This window comes from Astatotilapia calliptera, chromosome 13, assembly GCF_900246225.1.
Source record: "Astatotilapia calliptera chromosome 13, fAstCal1.2, whole genome shotgun sequence".
NCBI classification, from domain to species: Eukaryota; Metazoa; Chordata; class Actinopteri; order Cichliformes; family Cichlidae; genus Astatotilapia; species Astatotilapia calliptera.
The window spans coordinates 16,183,506-16,201,741 of record NC_039314.1 but is presented as its reverse complement, the minus strand read 5'-3'; the positions used below and the strand labels follow the sequence as shown (position 1 = coordinate 16,201,741).

The following is an 18,236-nucleotide window of genomic DNA, read 5'->3' as shown; positions in this document are numbered from 1 at the left end:
AAGGAAGAGAAGAAAAGGTTTTGTGCTTTAAGTTAGGCAAACTAAAGAACCTTTTAAAACAAGCAGTTATCTGGAAATGTGCCAGTGTCTCGTTGTTTTTGTAGCAGTTTGCTCCCTCTGAGCAAGGGCATCTGAGCTGATGCTCTGCTGCGAACTAGACTGAAGGGTATGACTCTGTGTTGGGCTAATGGTTTGGCAAGTGTGAAGGCTTATTAAGTGCTTGTTTTGTTGTGAGGGGGAGGCCGACAACTATACTGGACAAAAATCACATAGGCATGCCAGTGCAGTAGGAGGATTGCTGCCTGAGGGAAACTAGCAGGGCTAACGTACACGGCACTCAACCAGAATGGTACAGTAATAAGTGAAAACATTATGCAGTGTATGAAAGAGAACAAAACAGAACTACTTTGTATAATAGCTCATATTTATATTGATTTTATTTGGAAATGTTAACTATTCCACCTTAGAGTTTGCTTATTTTTTAAAGGGTTTAAATTCCATAAATAAGATTAAGATTATATATATTACGAGGTCTCTCTTTAGAGTTCCTTAATGTAAACCCTCGCTCTCATTAGGAGACGAGCAGTGTAGCTATGAGTGTTTCTGTCCTGTTAGATCTTCGCCACCGTGCCTTCATCCCGCCGTCCCAACCCGCACAGCTCGGCCTCCCTGCATTTTCCTCTCAGTCGTGCGTCTAACCCCGCCTTGCAGTCAGAGGAGCACAAAAACCTACCCTTTTTATCTTTCAAAATCAATTAACAGCAGTTTAATTCCAAAGGACAGGATAAAAGGAAGGTAATATTTGAATTCATATTTGATTGTGACGATACATCTCGCATATGGCCTTAAGTACCAGATACACTACTCACAGGGGTTCCCACAATAGACGAGTAGCCCGAGGGCAAAGTAACCATGCAGGTCTCTCTGATTGGTTGGTGGTGTCATTAGTGCCAGCATTGTTTAAGGAGTACATGTGGACCAGAACGGAGGAGGTGACAGCTGGGTCTTTAAAGCCAGAGGAGTTTTCAAACGGCTCCTCACAGCCGCTTTTCATGACAGAAATATTATTTCAGCTCTGTCATTAACAGCTGACAGCATGCCATCCTAAACAGCCAGCACCTAACAGGGCATTTCTCTTCTCTTTTTCACTCACAGAGTTTCTTACCTCCCTCTTCTGCCACCCCTAATTTGCCCCCTCCCATCCATCCAAACTCCCACCATCTCACCATCAGCAGCATACGCCTCTGAAGTATCTCTCAGACACATACCCCCCCCCCCCCCATGCTCCCTCCCATCTTCCTTATATCTGTCTTCCTCTCACTCCCAGTTTGAAGGCTGGAAGAAGAATAAAATCAGCATCTCTTACCTCATCATTTTGGGCGAGCAGTTGGGTGAGTTTCGCATCCCTCCGTTGCGCTGCTTTTTTTTGGGCGAGAGCGTTGACGGATGCTCGTCTTCGACTGAAAACACATGCGCACAATGTCAGAGCAGAGACAGACGGTTCAGAAAGAGAGCTGGACCTGACATGAAAATAGGCAACAATCAATCATTCAATGCAAACCACAAAAAAAGAAACTGAACGCAAGAAAAGGAAAATTAATAATTCAATGTGTCAAAATGGAAGGGAAATAAAAATAGAGAGAGAAAATATTAGTAATGGACAAATGATTAAATCTGAAAAAAGCCGGAGGAAACCACGGAGAGAAAACAATTCCTGACCTAAAAGGAAGGTTTATTTAAAAAATAAGAATTTTTTTTTTTAAATGTCCCCCATGTTGTGGCTATACTAAGGTGCAATATTGCACATCCTCCACTGACACTTCACTGCGTCTGTTCACCCACCGAACTCTGCAGGCGGTTGGACCTCTAGCAGTTTACATCCAAGTGACCATGCTTACCTAAAGCATTAATTGCAATGTGATGCTACAGACTGTTATTGTCACTGGGGCATGGGCAAAAGCAATGACAATGATATAAATACAGGTTATGGAGATGAATTTTGAGTGCGTAGTTGACTTCCTAATGAAACTACTTGAACCCCAACACTTGTGAAAACTTGTGTCGGATTAAATATACAGCGTCTTTGTTTCATGTTTTGCTGAACAATGCTGTGTTATTTTATAGTCCTCTTTTGTTTGTTTTTTTAAAGATTATTTGATCACATTTGAACTCGGTTTTCTGTCAGCCATGCTTCGCTAGGTTGAAAAAAAAAATCATCTAAAAACAAAAACACTGTTTCTCAAACTTTACTTGAGTCCCAGCCAGACAGAGAGAATGAGAAAGAGCAGCCGGAGTGAGTCCAGGCCCAGCTGTCTGAAGATTTCAGTCAAGCTAACAGTAGTCTGATCTTCTTCACTGTCTGTGAGTTTCAAGAGCTTTCAGACAGGCACCCAGATACTCTTATCCAATCTACGCTCTCCCAGCGCAAATGTCAAGTGCACCGTCACTTCAAACCCGCATTAGTCCTTTGGTTAGAAATCAATAACACAGCATGATATTAGTGCAAATCAATGTGCGCGCTGCAAGCCGCGGTTATTCCAAGCATGTTGAATTTCATTATTCTCTGAGCACCCATTCTATGCTGTCACCTAATTCTGCTAATAAAAGATAAGAAATATGGCTTTGCCTTCTAATAAAATGTCATTCTCTGACATTTCCTTTATGCAATTGGGCAATCAGAATAGCTAATATCACAAGCATTTTACACTTTACAAATAATTCTCTCTCTGATGTACTTTGAAAATACCACACAGCAGAAAGTATGCTTTCCTTGCTATACCATTTGACAAACTCCTCTTGGTTTAAACTTAATTTTTTAACATTAAAACAATTGAACTTTTTGCTTTCACGGACACCACGCTGCATTTCCCCACTACATAATGATATTAGTGCAAAATCCCTGAGCTCACAACACCTAGAGCCACTTCTGAAATAGCACGTTGTCTACAGTAAATTCACCTGTTTTATCCCGGCGCTTAAAAGTTATCTCATATAGACAGTAGCAGCCACTGCACTAGCAGCCAGATCTGTGCAAAGCAGCAGAAGAAACAACAGCAGCAGCTCCAGCAGAGTGAGCCGTCATGCAGCAAACAAGACAAAATGAAGAGACGGGACAGCATTACTGACTGATGCATCCCGCTAAGGGGCCAACCTACAGTGCCTACTGTGACTGAGCAGCATGGCATTACTGGGGTGGCAGCGGTATTTCACTGGCAGACTGCGGGCCCGGTTCAGTCGACTTTCAGCCAGGGATCTGGTCGCCACGTCTCCTGGACCCGAGATACTGAAGCGCAATTGCGAGGGGTCGTCCCCGGGCCCCAGCCGCATGTGGAGCAGGCATCCTTTACGGTTATTAACGAGAGGGATGTTGACTGTGCCAGGGCTGACCAGGGGGTCCTGGCTGGGGTGCAGGGCATTGGGAAGGAATACATTTGAGGTGATGGAGGTGGAGATGCAGCCGGTGGTTTTAAGTGTTCTGTTTTGAAAAGGCGGTCTAACTTCATCCGTTACTGTCAAATAGTGGAGAACAAAGAGTGTGAAAACGCCTGCTTTAAATGCTCAGAAATGACTGAGAAAAGAAGTGTTATTGTATTTCAAATTAGATTTTGTTAAATAGATATTTCAGGGTAAATTCCATAAAACAATCATTATTTCACAGTATGTTAAAATGAATATCTGATCACTATTTAAGAAAAAATGCAATTTAAGTTTTGACTGAACCAGCTTAAAGCAAAAATATATTAATAATAATGTTAATAAATAAAGGCAGGAACCATGTAGAATTTCCTAAAAATAGTTGAAGCCTTCTTAATTTGCTTTTCATTTGTGTTAAATTCATTAGAAGCCTCTTAACTTTACTTCTCATTTGTGCTGCGCTCGGGTAGAACAAAGCAGAGGCATGGCTTGGCTAAAGCCAGTCAAAACCAATTAGATATTGTCACTTCAAGTGAGCGTGGCACACCACAATAATGTCAACAAATAGAACTAAATATTTATAATATTATAAATTCAAAACATCTAATCATTAAACATGTATTGGATTCCTTTTGGATTATGTACACAAGTGTGATTTAATTCCGCATGAAAAATGTTGAAAAACAGAGCATTTGGAATTTTCACTATTACACTAAATCGCTTGAGTATGAGAATAAATACTCGCATATGTACCAAATATGTTCAGCAAGTCGTTTCACCAAACTCACAGAAACACACACTCACACACAGTCCATCTGTGGCTGCAGAGTCAACCCGCATGTTTGTATGTACTGAAAGGGTCATGGCACACTGTAGGAAGACAGCAGTGGGAGATGAGTAAAATATCTGGTTGCAAAGTTGACTTGGAGAGGCGGAGCCCTTTTCCTCCCTTTGGTTGAAGGGTGGTTGGTTGGTTGTTTGGAGGAGAGAGCATGCTTGGGTGGCCCTGGGCGATAAACAGACGTTTATCCCAGCCGTCAGCTGCCTCCTTGATTTACAGGGCGCCACCGATAGCTCCTGGATTCATCTGGCCCTTGTCAAACACGTGCAGCGTTACAGAGTGTTCACCCGCCCTGGCAGGTCCACTGTGCATCCTGAACAACCCAGACGGCAACTGTCCCTTCTTGAAATGATAATCACATGACGGTACTGTCCTGCATGCAAGCCTTATCAGATCGCCGTGACCCAATGTAAACTGGATGATGAGGCGGAGGAATAACAAGTAAAAATGTTTACTTTACTATGTGAGCTAAGCTGGCTTTGCCTTTACAGTGTTTGCTGCATGAGCGAGCTTTGTTCTTCAGCTGCATTGCAACTGCATGAAAGAGCTTTTTAAAGCCATGCATTGTGGTCTTTACAGTTAAAAAAGGGAAGAAAAAAAAACTTATGATTACTGCGCTTCCTTTTAGTTTGCTTAACAGGTGAGGCAGCCATTATTTAATAAAGGAAACCAAAAAAAAAGCCTTTATTGTCAGTATGCCTAATAATAACAAATACATTTAAAATGTAGACACAAAGTGTTAGAGGTGACAAATAACATTTCAAAAGTGAAATGTATTCTTAACCAGTAAAATAAAGGAGGGGGGGGAAAGTCATTTAACAATTATTTACCAAAGATTTACCTATATTGCAATCAGCTTTGAATCGAACGCCAGCCTCTTTATGGCTTCCACTGTTTCCTGGTGTTGTAGCGCCATCTGCTGCTACATGCAGCACAATACAAAAAGAATATTTCATGGATCTACATAGTGTTATCAAACACAAAATGATCTCAGTACTTTAGTTTGCTGTCAAAATATGTTAAAATGATTTTATCATATTTAAGTTAAATATAAATAAACTGGATATTTTAAAAGAAACACTGAAAGTTTTTCAAAAGTTGGTTTCCTTTTTTTTTTTTTTTACAGTAAAAATACAAAAATACTTAAGCAAAGCATCGCTACTAAGAATGTTATATGACATGCTGAGGGAACTATACTCTATACACAAAGCTATGGCAGAAGGACAGGGAAACACACTTACGTGATCTGACAAATCCGTTATACTTATATTTGGCTGGGGAGGATGCAAAGACAAGTGGCAGGTCACACACAAGGAGAGAGGGTGTAATGAAAGAGACACATTAGGAAAGACATCAACATAAGAGCCGTAGATGGAAATTAAATCAAATGTAAATCTGATGTTGTCTCACCAAAAGGTATGAGGGCACAAACCAAAAAATGAAAGTATAAATAATTAAAAATCACTGTAAAACCCTAATGGTGGCACTGATTACAGTATGATGTGATGGCACATAAAAGGCAGACAGATGAATGAAAGAACTGTCCATTCACAGAGTGAGCCATGCTTTTAGGAAAGTGTACTACACCTGTAATGAGATGTAATGACGGTCTAATGGCTGGTTTTAATACATTTGAAAAAAAAAGGAAAGAACTACATTACATGTCACATCATTTCCGTGTAGATTTAGCAATTCCATTTTTTCCCCATTTTATAATAGAGTTTCGTGGGGGGTTTTTATATCTAAAAATGATGGGAAGTGTGAGGCGGAACAAATAAAGCCACAATGGGAAATAAAGAAAACGAATACATACTTCAGTGCATGTATAAATCCAAAACAGACAACAGCTGCTCAAAACAGCTGCGCTAACAGAGCACTAATGCATAGATACCTGATTTTCGCATGCAGTCCAGAAGTCTTATACAAATAGAGATTTTAAAAATTAGGGGTTTTTTTTTCATAACTTGAGCTCAGTGCACGATCTTTGGGGTTGTACTTTTAAAGGGTTCACAAAGGTCTCCACTTTTGCCAGTGCAGTTAATTCTCTGGTAATTACAGTTTTTGACCTTGACCAAGAAGATATTAAAGACCGGTACCACTAGAACTACTAATGTAGTAAGCACTTGAACTCAGAGCTGCTGACACTCCCCACTCTCTCCCAGAGTATCTTCCAGCAGTAAAGGTCACAGTGAGGGCCCAGGGCTGGCCTATGACACAGATCCTCAAAAAGAGACCCACAGTGGCCCTGGCATCTGTCTCTAGCAATCTGCCCGCACCGCAAAGGCGGCAGACTAACTGGCTAGCATCTGGGGCATTGCGAGGCGGCGTAGGACAGGGTGGGTGGGGGAGGGTGGTCGAGGGGGTGGAGGTCTGCCTGGTGGACAGGAGCTGTCAGGGCAAGTTTGGTGATGAACCAGCAGGGCTGGGAAAATGCAAACATAATTTCTGTGTCAGGATGGATAAGGTCCCCAGCAATGAGATGCAGATTCACACACATGCATAGACACCGAGATACAAGTGCATGTTGTTGCGCACACAAGATGTGCACATGCGCACATATACACAGCCCAGAAGGTTGTGGACAAGCCGAAACCATCTCCCTAACCCCAGGCCCACATCCCTTGTCCAGAGCTTAGCAAACCAAGTTGAAACCTCTTAACTGACTAAAGATTTTCTAAAATAGTGAAAGTCAAGTCACAAAAAAGACTTGTTTCATTTACAGACAAAAAAACCTCTTGATGTAGCCAAAGAATTTAGCATAAAGTAATATGTTAACTGCCTATAATAAAAAAGAACAATGGAGAACTACATTTTTCTAACCACTTCATCTGCATACATATCATTACTCATTTAATGAGTTTGTGTTAAAAGTTGCCATAATAAATATTGTATTAGTCGTTAAAGCAGTTTACAGTTGTATACTTCTGCCATCTTAACTTGCTGATAGCTGTCTGTGCTACACACAGACATGTGGCCCTAATTTGGCACGTGTAGGAAAACAGCAGCTTAAACGAAGCAGTGCTATCCAAGAGATCAATAATCAAAGTGCAAGAAAAAAATTAGTTCAGAAGCGTATGAAGTCATCGTGGATAAAGATGTCTTATCCTCTCAGCCTGGTGGAAAAAAAAAAAAAGAGGAAATAGGGAAAGGAAATCCAACAATCCCTGACTGACAAAGCCCAATGCGCTCCTTCACTAAACTCACTTTGTTCAGATGAAGTCAGGGTTAAAAAGAGAAAGAAATCTAAGACAGAGGAGGCTTTCCTGAAATCCTACAGGGGGTTGAGGGAGAAGTGAGATCAGTAACCATGTAATGGCCAGTAATTGGTACCGAGGGATATCAGCGCAGGCCCAACTACAAGAGGCCAAGCCAAACTCATCATGGCATGTTTGACACTAATCTAGGCTGAGTCGGCAGACGGTGGGAGAATGTTGAGAAGGAAATCAGATCTGTATGTCTGAACCCAAGGCTTTGATAGCTAGGCCTACTGCTGCCATGTCTAATTGACAAACAATTTAGTATTTCCCATCCACTCAAAAGGAAAACAGATTTAAGGCGATCTTCTAGGAGCCTCGGGCCTCTTACCTTTCCTTTATCAAGCCAGAAGCACTTTTTATAGTTTCCTTTTTGATTTTAATTTCTCCTTCTCTTTTCTGTTCCTTTATCTATTTTCTTGTACTCTTCCCAGCTACATAAAGCATTCTTTTTCTCTCATTTGATTTTTTCCTCCTTCCTATTTCACTGCCACGTTCCTACCGTATAAATGTGACAAACTATCAATGGCTGCAGGACAGATGAAGTGCAGGAAATACAAGTCTGAACAATACAATTAATGTGGGGGGGAAATGCATGTATGTTTTCTTAACCGTTGCATAAGTAAAATTTGATTTCAGTTCCATTATTATCTGTGCCCTGCTCATCATTTTTAAGACCTGGCAAGATGATAGAGGCTTAAACGGTATTTCATTTATGATTCATTTAAAATCCACATGAAAGCAAAGCCAAAATCTTAGTATAGTTTCTCATCAAGGTTAAAAGAAAATGCAGAAAAAAGCAAAACCTACGTCAACTGAAAAGTGTACAAACTTAAAAAAGGATTAACTCAGAGGTTTGAAAGAGTCTTCAAAGTAAATGTACAAAAGGCACAATTAACAAATGTTATCATTAAAATGCAGAATAAAATCTTTCATTTTTGTGTATTCAGACATCTTACCTGAAACAGTTAAAAAGAGACATAAAACACCACGCTCCAACAGTGACATTATCACACGACTGCATGACTGGTGCCGCATGCGGGAGCCACATGTCTAACATCTACAGTACTTACAGCACCACCACTGAGCCACGTCACCACTTATCAACCACACATACTATAAATCAAAGAAAATCTAACCAGATATAGAGAAAGAGAGAGATAGATACAGAAAAAAAAATAAGATCAATATAGAAAAAAAAAAGTAAAACAACACAGAAACACATAGACCACGGGTACACAAACAATGGGGTCACAATAAACAAATTACACCTCACGCACGCACACACGTACGGTATGGTACACGGTACGATACACAGAGCACACACCACAGACACGTAACAGCATGTGTTGGGCGGTGTAACTTACAGGCACGTAAAGTGGTTGCGCAATCATGAACAGAGACAGAGGAAAGTGGGTAGGCCCTCTGAAGGGTGTCCATGTTACTATGTACACTGCCTGACATGCAAGAGCAGTCTTGCTCTGAACGGCCGCAATCAAAACAACATGCCAGTTTCATTCGTTTGTAGACGGACATCTTGGCTACAGTCATGTTTTGGGATGAGAGGAGAGGAAAAGCAGCAGGTTAATGGCAAAAGGAGAAATATACATCTAGGGGAAGTCGGAAGGTAACTTCATCAGAAAGTGCAAGCCTTAGTCACCTGCTCCCACAGGCTTGAGCCCCAAGTTATATTAACAAACTCCAAGAGTTACATTTACCTTAACAAGTCAGCCGGCACATTTCATTTTGCCATTTTAAAAGTGTCTCTAAATTGGACACATTATCTATTATTATAATATTATCAATTAAAAATACAACAGTCATAATGCTGGTGATTCTCTTAGGAGTTCAAGCTGTGCGCTAAGGCTGTAACAAGTCAAAAAGGCAAAATTATAACAGTGGGAAAGAGAGGTGGGGAGAAAGGGAAGAGGGTAGGGAGGCATTCGGGGAAGAAAGGCATGAGCAATGTCTTCAGCAGCAAACCTCATACAATGTTTCATACATTTGTACATCCTCTATCCATTTGGCTAAAGGAGTGGATCACGTACCTGTATCCCATCATGCAGCTGTAGCGGTTCTGTCCAAGGCATCACACTAGTCTACTGGCTAGACTGGCTAAATCATGCTATATTCAAAACCTGCAATTTCACTGCTCCACTCCCCAAAGGGACTTCACTCTGATGTGCATGTGCTTAAACGGTATTATTACACGCTAAAGTGTTAGTTACACAGTTGTTGTTTTGATGTAATTTGAAGTCATGTTTGAAGATACAAATGGGAAGTATAATTCACAAGAAAATGAAGAAATAACCATTAATTTGATCCTCTACTTAATATCCCCAAATTATCAATTGTTTGCAGTGTGCCTGATTTTAAACACTAGTTTGTACCTGGGAAATTCTGAATTTCCGTTTAAATAATTTATCTAATGTTCTCCGTATTCCATAAATTTATAACCATTCACGGGCCATTATAATACATGTAATTTTGTCTTTCAACCAACCAGCAAAACTGGTTCCCAACTAGCGTTTCCAACATACAATATAAAAGCATTTGAGCATTTACATACACCTACGTTTTTGTTTTTTTCAAGCTCGCTGTTGTGTGCATCAATTCAGCACATACAGCCCAGTGAATCTTTCAAATGGTTCCAGTCCACTTATGTTTCTTTTCAATCATCGCCCAAGTAGAAAACAGGCAAGATGACGATCTGGTGTGCTAATTAAGTAAAAAAGGATGTAAAAGTAGTATTACGCCAGACAAAAGTTTTAGCTACAAAAGTCAGCCTACAGCCAAGTGTATGTGTGAGTGGTGTGTGAAGCCCTTGAACCCTGAGGGAAGCGGGAGTGAAAGTCCCCAGAGTAGCATCTCTAGATTGCTGTGACTCTGGACAGAAACAGTCCCTGGTCCCCATTCTCTCATTGCCAAGGTGTAAACAGACAGCAGACTAATACTGTCTGGCACCTTTCAGCATCTTTGACTCTGACTCACATTGGAAAATAAGACCTTGAATGAAGTAATATGTTTTCAGCTCCTGGCCAAGGAAAGAATGGGAAACACAGATCATATCCCATAAGATGAATGCATCAGGGACTGCTGTATCCTGTGACATGCATATGTGCCTTACTAGCATGTGGAAAGCATGCAGGAAATGTAGCTTAAGTCCTGGCAACAAGGAGAAGTACACAGATAACTGTTCACAGTAATGAAACAGTTTTGGGAACATGGCGGACAAGTGCAGTGAGGCCGTCAGGTCATGCTGAAGTTTCTTTGCTTCGGTGTTTTTGTTTGGGCGCTTGGAACATATTATGTGGGCTCACTGGCAACTTTATTAGGTACACATGTGAAATCTAACATAACCTAATACAACAGCTCTGCTGTAAACTCTGCTTTTACGAGGCTTCTTTATTTTTTAAGTAAACGTGAGTTGTCACGTTCTGGCCTGTAAACATGTTCAGTCTTTAACCCTCTTTGCATGTAATCAAGTGGACAAATGGAGTAAGATGAAGAATTGAAATAAAAGTAGACTCTATGGCAGAGCTGTTGTATTGGTCTGCATTTAGCGTCACAGGTGTACCTAATAACAGCAGCCCATGAGTGTGTATACCACAATGTAGACTTCTGACAAATGGAAGGGGAGCAATGGAAGACAGAAGGCACATACACGCACACACGCACACACACAAAGACAATGTATTTTACTTCTGACTTCACAAATACCTAGATTCTGGTTTAGGATGACAAGGTGTCCATTTCAGGGCATTCCTAACTGAAGATTCAACATAACAGCGACCCTGATCAACTGTCTGTGTGGGCTTGATTGGCTACTACTGCCTACAAACCACTAATATTCTGTAAACAGAAGCTATCAGGGTGCTACGTTGAATATGAAGGATGTCCCACAGAAAGCAACATTCTGATATCCACCTAAAGCCTCCTTATTCAGCAACAGTGCAAGGAAAAAGATTACTGCTGGCTCAAGAGGTGAACCTTTGAGCAATAACTAACAGAGAGTGCAGTATCCTGTCAGAGTGGGGCACATAAAAGTGGACAAAACAAATACTTTTTTGCTTGAAAAAGCCAACTTTGTACACAAGTGCACACCCCTCCCCATACCCTGCTTTATATTGTAACATATAGATATAAAAGCAATGTAAAATAACATGTTAAGGATGATAAATCTGTAAAGCCGTACAAACTGATTTATTATCCTAAAACAAAAAGGCACCCATCTGATCCTTGCAATTTTGTTGAACAGGTCTCAGGGGATTAGAGTTTCCTCTACAGACATCACCATTTAACTATGGATATCTATTACCGCACAAGACTCTGGCACGGCACTACCATCTAGTGGGAACTGAAAATTATGACAATGCCGCGTATTAATCCTAGACTTGTCTCCCAGTAAAGCGAGTTAAACAAAATGGCCCAACGACAGTCTGTGTTTGAAAGGCACAAGGCTCGTGCAGTTCTGAAAAGAACCAGTGATCTCTGAAACATCAGCCCAGGCTGGGCCAGGGCCCGGAGTTTATAAAGGGGCTGAGATCACAGCAAAGGGGGGTAAAAGGGGAGACCAGATTGTTTTGATTGTGTTTTGGCAACGTAGCTTAACAGGATTTGAAGAACATCCCAGAAGGACGTTTTCTGCTCTCTGCCACACAAAACTACCTTTGACAGAAAGCAGATCATTTTAAATAGCAGTAGATCTTTCCCCCGTGTGTTGGTTCCTCTAAATCTGTTTTTAATGTACGACATCTCAGATTTTTATTCTTCTGTTCTTTCTCTGAGCAAATACACTATAAAGAGGTTAATCACATGTAATGACACAAGACTCGCAGCAGATTGGCTTTTAAATGCCAAATACGTGTTTGGTTTGATGATCAAAGAGTGAGCAAAAACTGCACACCTCATCGGCCGCATCCAATCGTGTAGCGCTTTATTTAATTGTCATCTCCAACAAATCAGATCATCAGCCGGCTGAGCCTCTGAGGAGCAGAGGCCTGATGCTGGTGCGAGTTCAATATCTGCTGTTTTGGATTCAGTTTGTTCTGAGCACGGTGTAGAAATGGGAGGCGAGGAGAGGGATGCAGAAGCTACACCGGTAACATGCAACATAGATACAATATACTATTTGCTGAAAAGGAAGAGAAATAAAAAAAAAAACAAAAAAAAAAAACACTTGCACTGCACTCTGGGTAATTAGACACCCATTTTCATTTTACTCACAATAAATCACTACCAGTGAGTAGTTAAAATAAAGTGGTGTTTTCCAATGGCAGCAGGGAAGGAAATACATCAAAAGTGTGTCACTGGTCATAAAAAAACATGGGAAAAAACAACAGAAGAGAACAAAACATGACAGAACAGAACATACAGTTGGACAGAATCCCATTACAGTAATGGAACTGTCATCTTTTTAATGCAACTCTCTTGTCAGCAACAAATGTAATAAGATAAAACATAACGCCATCAGCTGAGTCTCAGACATGAAGATAGTAGGAAAGCAAACAGAGGTAAATAGTTGTGGTAAATAAAACTAGAGTGTGAAAAACCTGTTGATTCTATTGAGTTGACAGAGCAGAAAGCGTCTGAATAATTGAAATGGCACAGACAAAAGAAGGAACTGGAGGGTACCTATTTTAAAACCAGGCTATGTCTGTAACGGACTGCTCACCGTAACAGCCTGTGACCTTTTATGGAAACATAGAATATTAACCTGAATTATTTATCCATCAGCTAACACATTCTGACAAGTGTCGCCTGCACATAGGTCAGGATGTATTTGCGTGCATTTCCTGCCTTAATGGTAATGTTGTATCTGCATAAAACATTCACTGATTTGATGTGGGTGTTTGCATAGCTAAATTAGAAAATTAACAGCTAGCAACCCTATCCATAACATTTGTGACCTATAAAACAATTGAGAAGAATGAAACAGCCTTAAAATATTTCACTGAGAGCATTCATATGTAAGTAAGAGGATATGTTTCCTAATTCCTCCACCAAGCTGAGGCTGAGGCACAGCATGTGATCAGTACTCAGAAACTACCAGGCTGAATTTCATTAAACTAGGTGAAGCAGGTAAAGCACTGGCAGAACCTGAACCCATCCTTTATAATTGCAACATAGGGCACTTGGTGGATCTGCTCTACTTTCTAATGTTTCAAATGCGATACAGAAACAAGCCTGGTTTAGACTCTTACGCTTTCTACTTACATGTTAGCACTTTGCATTTCATTCACTGCAATACAGTCTCAGTTTGTGCAAATAAAGTGGTGATTCAGTGGTTAAAGCAAGATGAATAGACATTTAAAGATGGCAACAGCTACATTTTGACAAAGAAACAAAAGTGCTTTGACTTATGATCATGCTATAATGGAGGTTATGGAAGCTCAAATGGGACCAATAACAAACACTTTCCCTAAGAGTATAATGGCAATATAATGTTTAAAACACAGATTCAGAGTACAAGAAGAACAACAACACAATGAAAGGCATAATAACCATGTGCACACCTATGAATAAAGAGAAAGACGAGACCCATAGGTTGGTCTTTGGAGTGAGAAGGAAGGGAAGGAAGGGTGCCAGTGGGGCAAAATAAAGGCACAGCTACTCACGTCGCTTGCAGCCGCACTTCTTGATCCGTTTGGGGTCTGTGATGTCATCATGACAAGCTTTGCAGTAGAAAAATGCTCTAAAAGTGACACAGTAAACATGTTTAGCGCTCCTATTCATTTGTCAACTGACACGGTTAGTGACCCCGCCGTTTGGCAGGATGGCCCAATTACCTTTTTACTTCTTTGGCATCACTAGCGATAAAAAATCCCAGTGTTCCCTCCTGCAGCTTGACATGGTTGCCCGGGTTGATGAGAATGCTGGGTAATCAAAGACATACAGACAAATAATGCTCATTAACATCTGGACATACACAAAATTCATGCACACAACATGCTAATCAAGAGGAATGGTACACACACTTGTTGAAGCCCTAAAATTGAATCTGGACTTTGCCGGGCTTCCTTTTTTGCATCATTTTAAACACATTATCCTTCCCTTTGTTACGTGTGTCTTGTAAGTTACCACAAACACACTTGCTCCTTCTGATTTGAGGCAATTTACTGATGCGATACTCACACGGATGGACAAAAATGTACAACAGTAATGATCGCACATTGAATTTTAATTCTTTTCTCTACGAAGTGGCATTGGATTGCCCCGGGGGTGGAAGAGAAGGACAGAGAGATATAAGTAGAGGGACGAGGGCAGAAAGAATTAAAATTATGGCCATGGAGTGGTTTTAGTCTCAGCACTCAAATGCAGTCATCTAGTCAGAACAGATGTTATGATGTCCACTGAGACACGGCTGTCGTACAGAGAATGTCCAGTAGGTGTATCTCAGTTAGTACTTGACAGTGGAATGCAAGGGAATGAACAGCTCTTTCTGTTTATTATACTGAGCTAATTCTTACAATTGAGTCTGCTCTAGACTCTGCTAGGGGAAAATAAGACTGGTCCAAATGTGTTGCTCCATTACAAATACTTGTAATGCATGTCTAGTTAAGTACAAACTGCTTTAATCATTTTCATTATATTTTGATTTAAAAGAAATGTGTTACTGTAATAAATAATAATTACTCGCTTCTTTTGTGATAAAGTGGGATTTGGTTTAATAGTCAAGGGTACTTTAAGTGATTGGCTGTATCATTCCCCATTAATTAGACTAAGACAAAAAGTAGACGCCACACACAAATATGCACACACGCACACGCACACACACCCCGGTCATTAATGGTTACCTGTGGGCAACAATCATCAATGAAGTGAGTGTGAAGTAAGATATCAAAACACTGTACCCACAAACCTTTAAGGGTCACTCTTTCAAAATACAAGCCCAGATGAAAGATGATCTTGATTCTTTTTTTTGTCTCATTCGCTGCTCTGTTTACATTTTAAGCTTTTGTAAATTTGCAACATTGATAAACGAGAAAAGCTCGACTGATTGTGTGTTACCAACTTGATTCACACTTACGCGTGTAATAACTATTCACGGCATTTTAGTCATTCATTTTGAAAGAGTATGTGAGGTCTAGATTCGGGGGAGAAGGGAACAAGTATATTATCGCACAACATCTTTCCTCTGAGCTCTGGAAAAAGGTTACATTAGGGAGGAAATTAAAAAAAAACTATTAAGGGAGCAATTGAATCCATATACATATTGGGATGTGATCAAATTGCACCAGTCATGCAGATCAGAATTCTCTTTCCATACTGCAAGAAGTAAAATAGCACCTAACATACGCTCAGATTGAATGGCCCCCAGAGAAGTTAACAGGCATTATACCTGGCATGCTTTTTTAGTCAAAAATAAAACAAAGAAACCAATCAAATCAAGACAGTTCCACAAACATTGCTGCCCAAATCTGAGATTTTACAGGTGTAACTATCCAAGACATTTTTCTTGAGTCGTGTGCAAACTGGTGAATAAAAGCCAAGAAGACGCATCAAAACCTCATATTGTGAGCAACAAGGCAAGCATCAAACACTTTATGTGATAGTGTCGTAGCATGCAGTTACCAAACAGTATGAGGAGGACAATAATAAAACAGAAAGGCATAGCCACTGCAGTACAGGTATAGGGACAGGTACGTAGATGCAGACGGTTGCAGTAACTTCTGTGCAGTTGGATTGTTTCTCAAACACCAAACTGACAGGAAGTGACCTCACTTAAGAACATCTACTCGAGAGACGCACGAGCATGACTGTACACGGTGGCTGAGACGCACAAAACTCCACACTCGCACACGCACACACACTCAAAACACAAACTCTCCCTTCCGAGGTGATTGCACATACGCAGACGCGCATACATGCACAGATGGATACACATTTGGGAATGAGGACATGAGAGGGTGATGGGATGCAAGAGTGAAATGTGGGCCACATAAATAAAACTTCAGTTTGGATAAACCCAATGCTATCCAAAATCAACAGCTCCATGCCTTTTCTAGTGTCTTAAAAAAATCATGAAAAAACAAAGATTGGTGAGGTGCTGCTGGTATAATAAAACCATGAAAAACAACAACAAAAAACATACTGCTATATCAATCACCGCCTACAGCAGTGGCGTGTAATCAGTCATTTTATTTAAAGATTATATCCAAAGTTGTAGGATATCAGTGCCTATCAACACCATATCTGATGTCTGAGATATGCATACAGAAACTCCTCACTGTACTGTTCTGGTGAAGACTTTTAAACACCGATGAGTGGAAAACGTGGCTCGTCAAAGCTAAGAAACAGTAGGGTAACGACTGAGCGACACTGAAAAAGAACTGAAAGTGTGAGAGAAAGAAACTAAAGGAGCAAAGGAGTTTGCTTGAGGACAAAAATGAAAAGATCAAATAAGAGGTAGATATGGAGAGGGTGAGTGTTTGGCCTTGGTACAGCGACAACAGCAAAGACAAAAAGAAAAAAGAAAAGAAAACAGCACTTCTACAAACATGTCCAATTTATCTATCCTCTCTCTGCCTGCAAAGAAGTTAGTGCATTAAGCACAAGGGACACCATAAAAAGGAGTTAGAAAAAGAGGCCTGTGAGATAGTGTTTGGAAAAATATCCTTGGGGAAACTCCCAAAGTCAGAAGCTTTAAAGTGGTGACGATTGGGTGGAACTTTGGAAGTAAGATAAGGTAGAGGGCATACCGCTTTCGGCTTCTGCAAACAACAAGAAAAAATCTCAAATCAAACAGTTATCATGAATATAAAAGAAGAGGAGAATATAGCTGTTGCTAATGCTTCTCTGCCCATTTACAAGCTATGCTTTCATTATATGGCAGCGTGTGATGCAACTTTGTCTTTGTCTGAGGGCCTTGCAACTCAGAGTCATAAAAATGAAGAAAAAACAGTGTTTGAAGTTATTCATCTTTTACAAAAAGTACATAGAGGGCAGAGAATATGTTTAATAAAAGGTTTGAAAGTATAAATAAAATATTCTAGGGTGTCACTATAAAATGTACAAAAAGAAAAAACGTAAAAGAAAAAGCTCAACTACCTTGAAAGTGATTGGACCATGGACACAATTTAGCCCACTGGGTTATATAAAGTGTATTCAATTAGTATCAACTAGAATTTACATCATCTTTAATTAATATTAAATCAACCATGCAACCTCGTTAGTACACAAACATTTGACACAGGTGAATGGGGAAGGGTGAGTGGGATTTGGCAAATTGAGACTACTGAAAAAATGCATTTTGTGTCGTTATTGGTGATAAAACCAGCACTCATGTAGAGTTAGTGATAATCATAAAGACAGAGCAGGAGCACAGTAAAAAGTGCAGGAGACACATTATGTGAAATTTAAACGTGAAGCAAATTTGTTATTTAGGTGTAAAGTTTGTCTCTGAAAAAGGACCGTGAACATGAAGTTAATCCAGTGCAGTACCTAGTACTTCTCTGAAACCAATCACAGTTTAACCACATTTCAAGTTTTTTTTGTCCTGCATACCTGCAAGGTTTACCTAAAAGCTTGTGACCCGAATCCTTGGCCAATATCAATCCCATTTATTTGCTTTTTAAAGAGGGTAATAGCTCAGAAAAAAATAAATACTGAATTATTTATTATAGGGAGTACCTCATGGTGACACAATACTGCTCAAGTGTTCACCAAATTGATCTGAAAAATGAATATCAACTGCATAGATAACAAGCTGCAAAGAGGACTTGAGA

General features: G+C 40.2%; 1 protein-coding gene across 47 annotated transcripts in view; it reads right to left on the bottom strand.

Moving 5' to 3' along the window:
- Positions 1-18,236, bottom strand: part of kcnma1a (potassium large conductance calcium-activated channel, subfamily M, alpha member 1a) — a 154,469-nt gene that overhangs the window by 25,384 nt on the left and 110,849 nt on the right. For 7 of the 47 annotated variants that reach the window (XM_026189557.1, XM_026189558.1, XM_026189570.1 and 4 more), the window contains 9 exons: positions 17,211-17,222; positions 14,298-14,384; positions 14,127-14,203; positions 12,736-12,744; positions 8,877-9,050; positions 5,843-5,872; positions 5,497-5,529; positions 5,097-5,177; positions 1,367-1,460 (listed from right to left, as the gene is read on the bottom strand). In XM_026189557.1, the coding sequence (XP_026045342.1) occupies positions 1,367-1,460; positions 5,097-5,177; positions 5,497-5,529; positions 5,843-5,872; positions 8,877-9,050; positions 12,736-12,744; positions 14,127-14,203; positions 14,298-14,384; positions 17,211-17,222 (597 nt within the window). The remainder of the gene's footprint in view (positions 1-1,366; positions 1,461-5,096; positions 5,178-5,496; positions 5,530-5,842; positions 5,873-8,876; positions 9,051-12,735; positions 12,745-14,126; positions 14,204-14,297; positions 14,385-17,210; positions 17,223-18,236) is intronic. The other 40 variants (XM_026189596.1, XM_026189583.1, XM_026189591.1 and 37 more) reach the window with 22 other exon arrangements.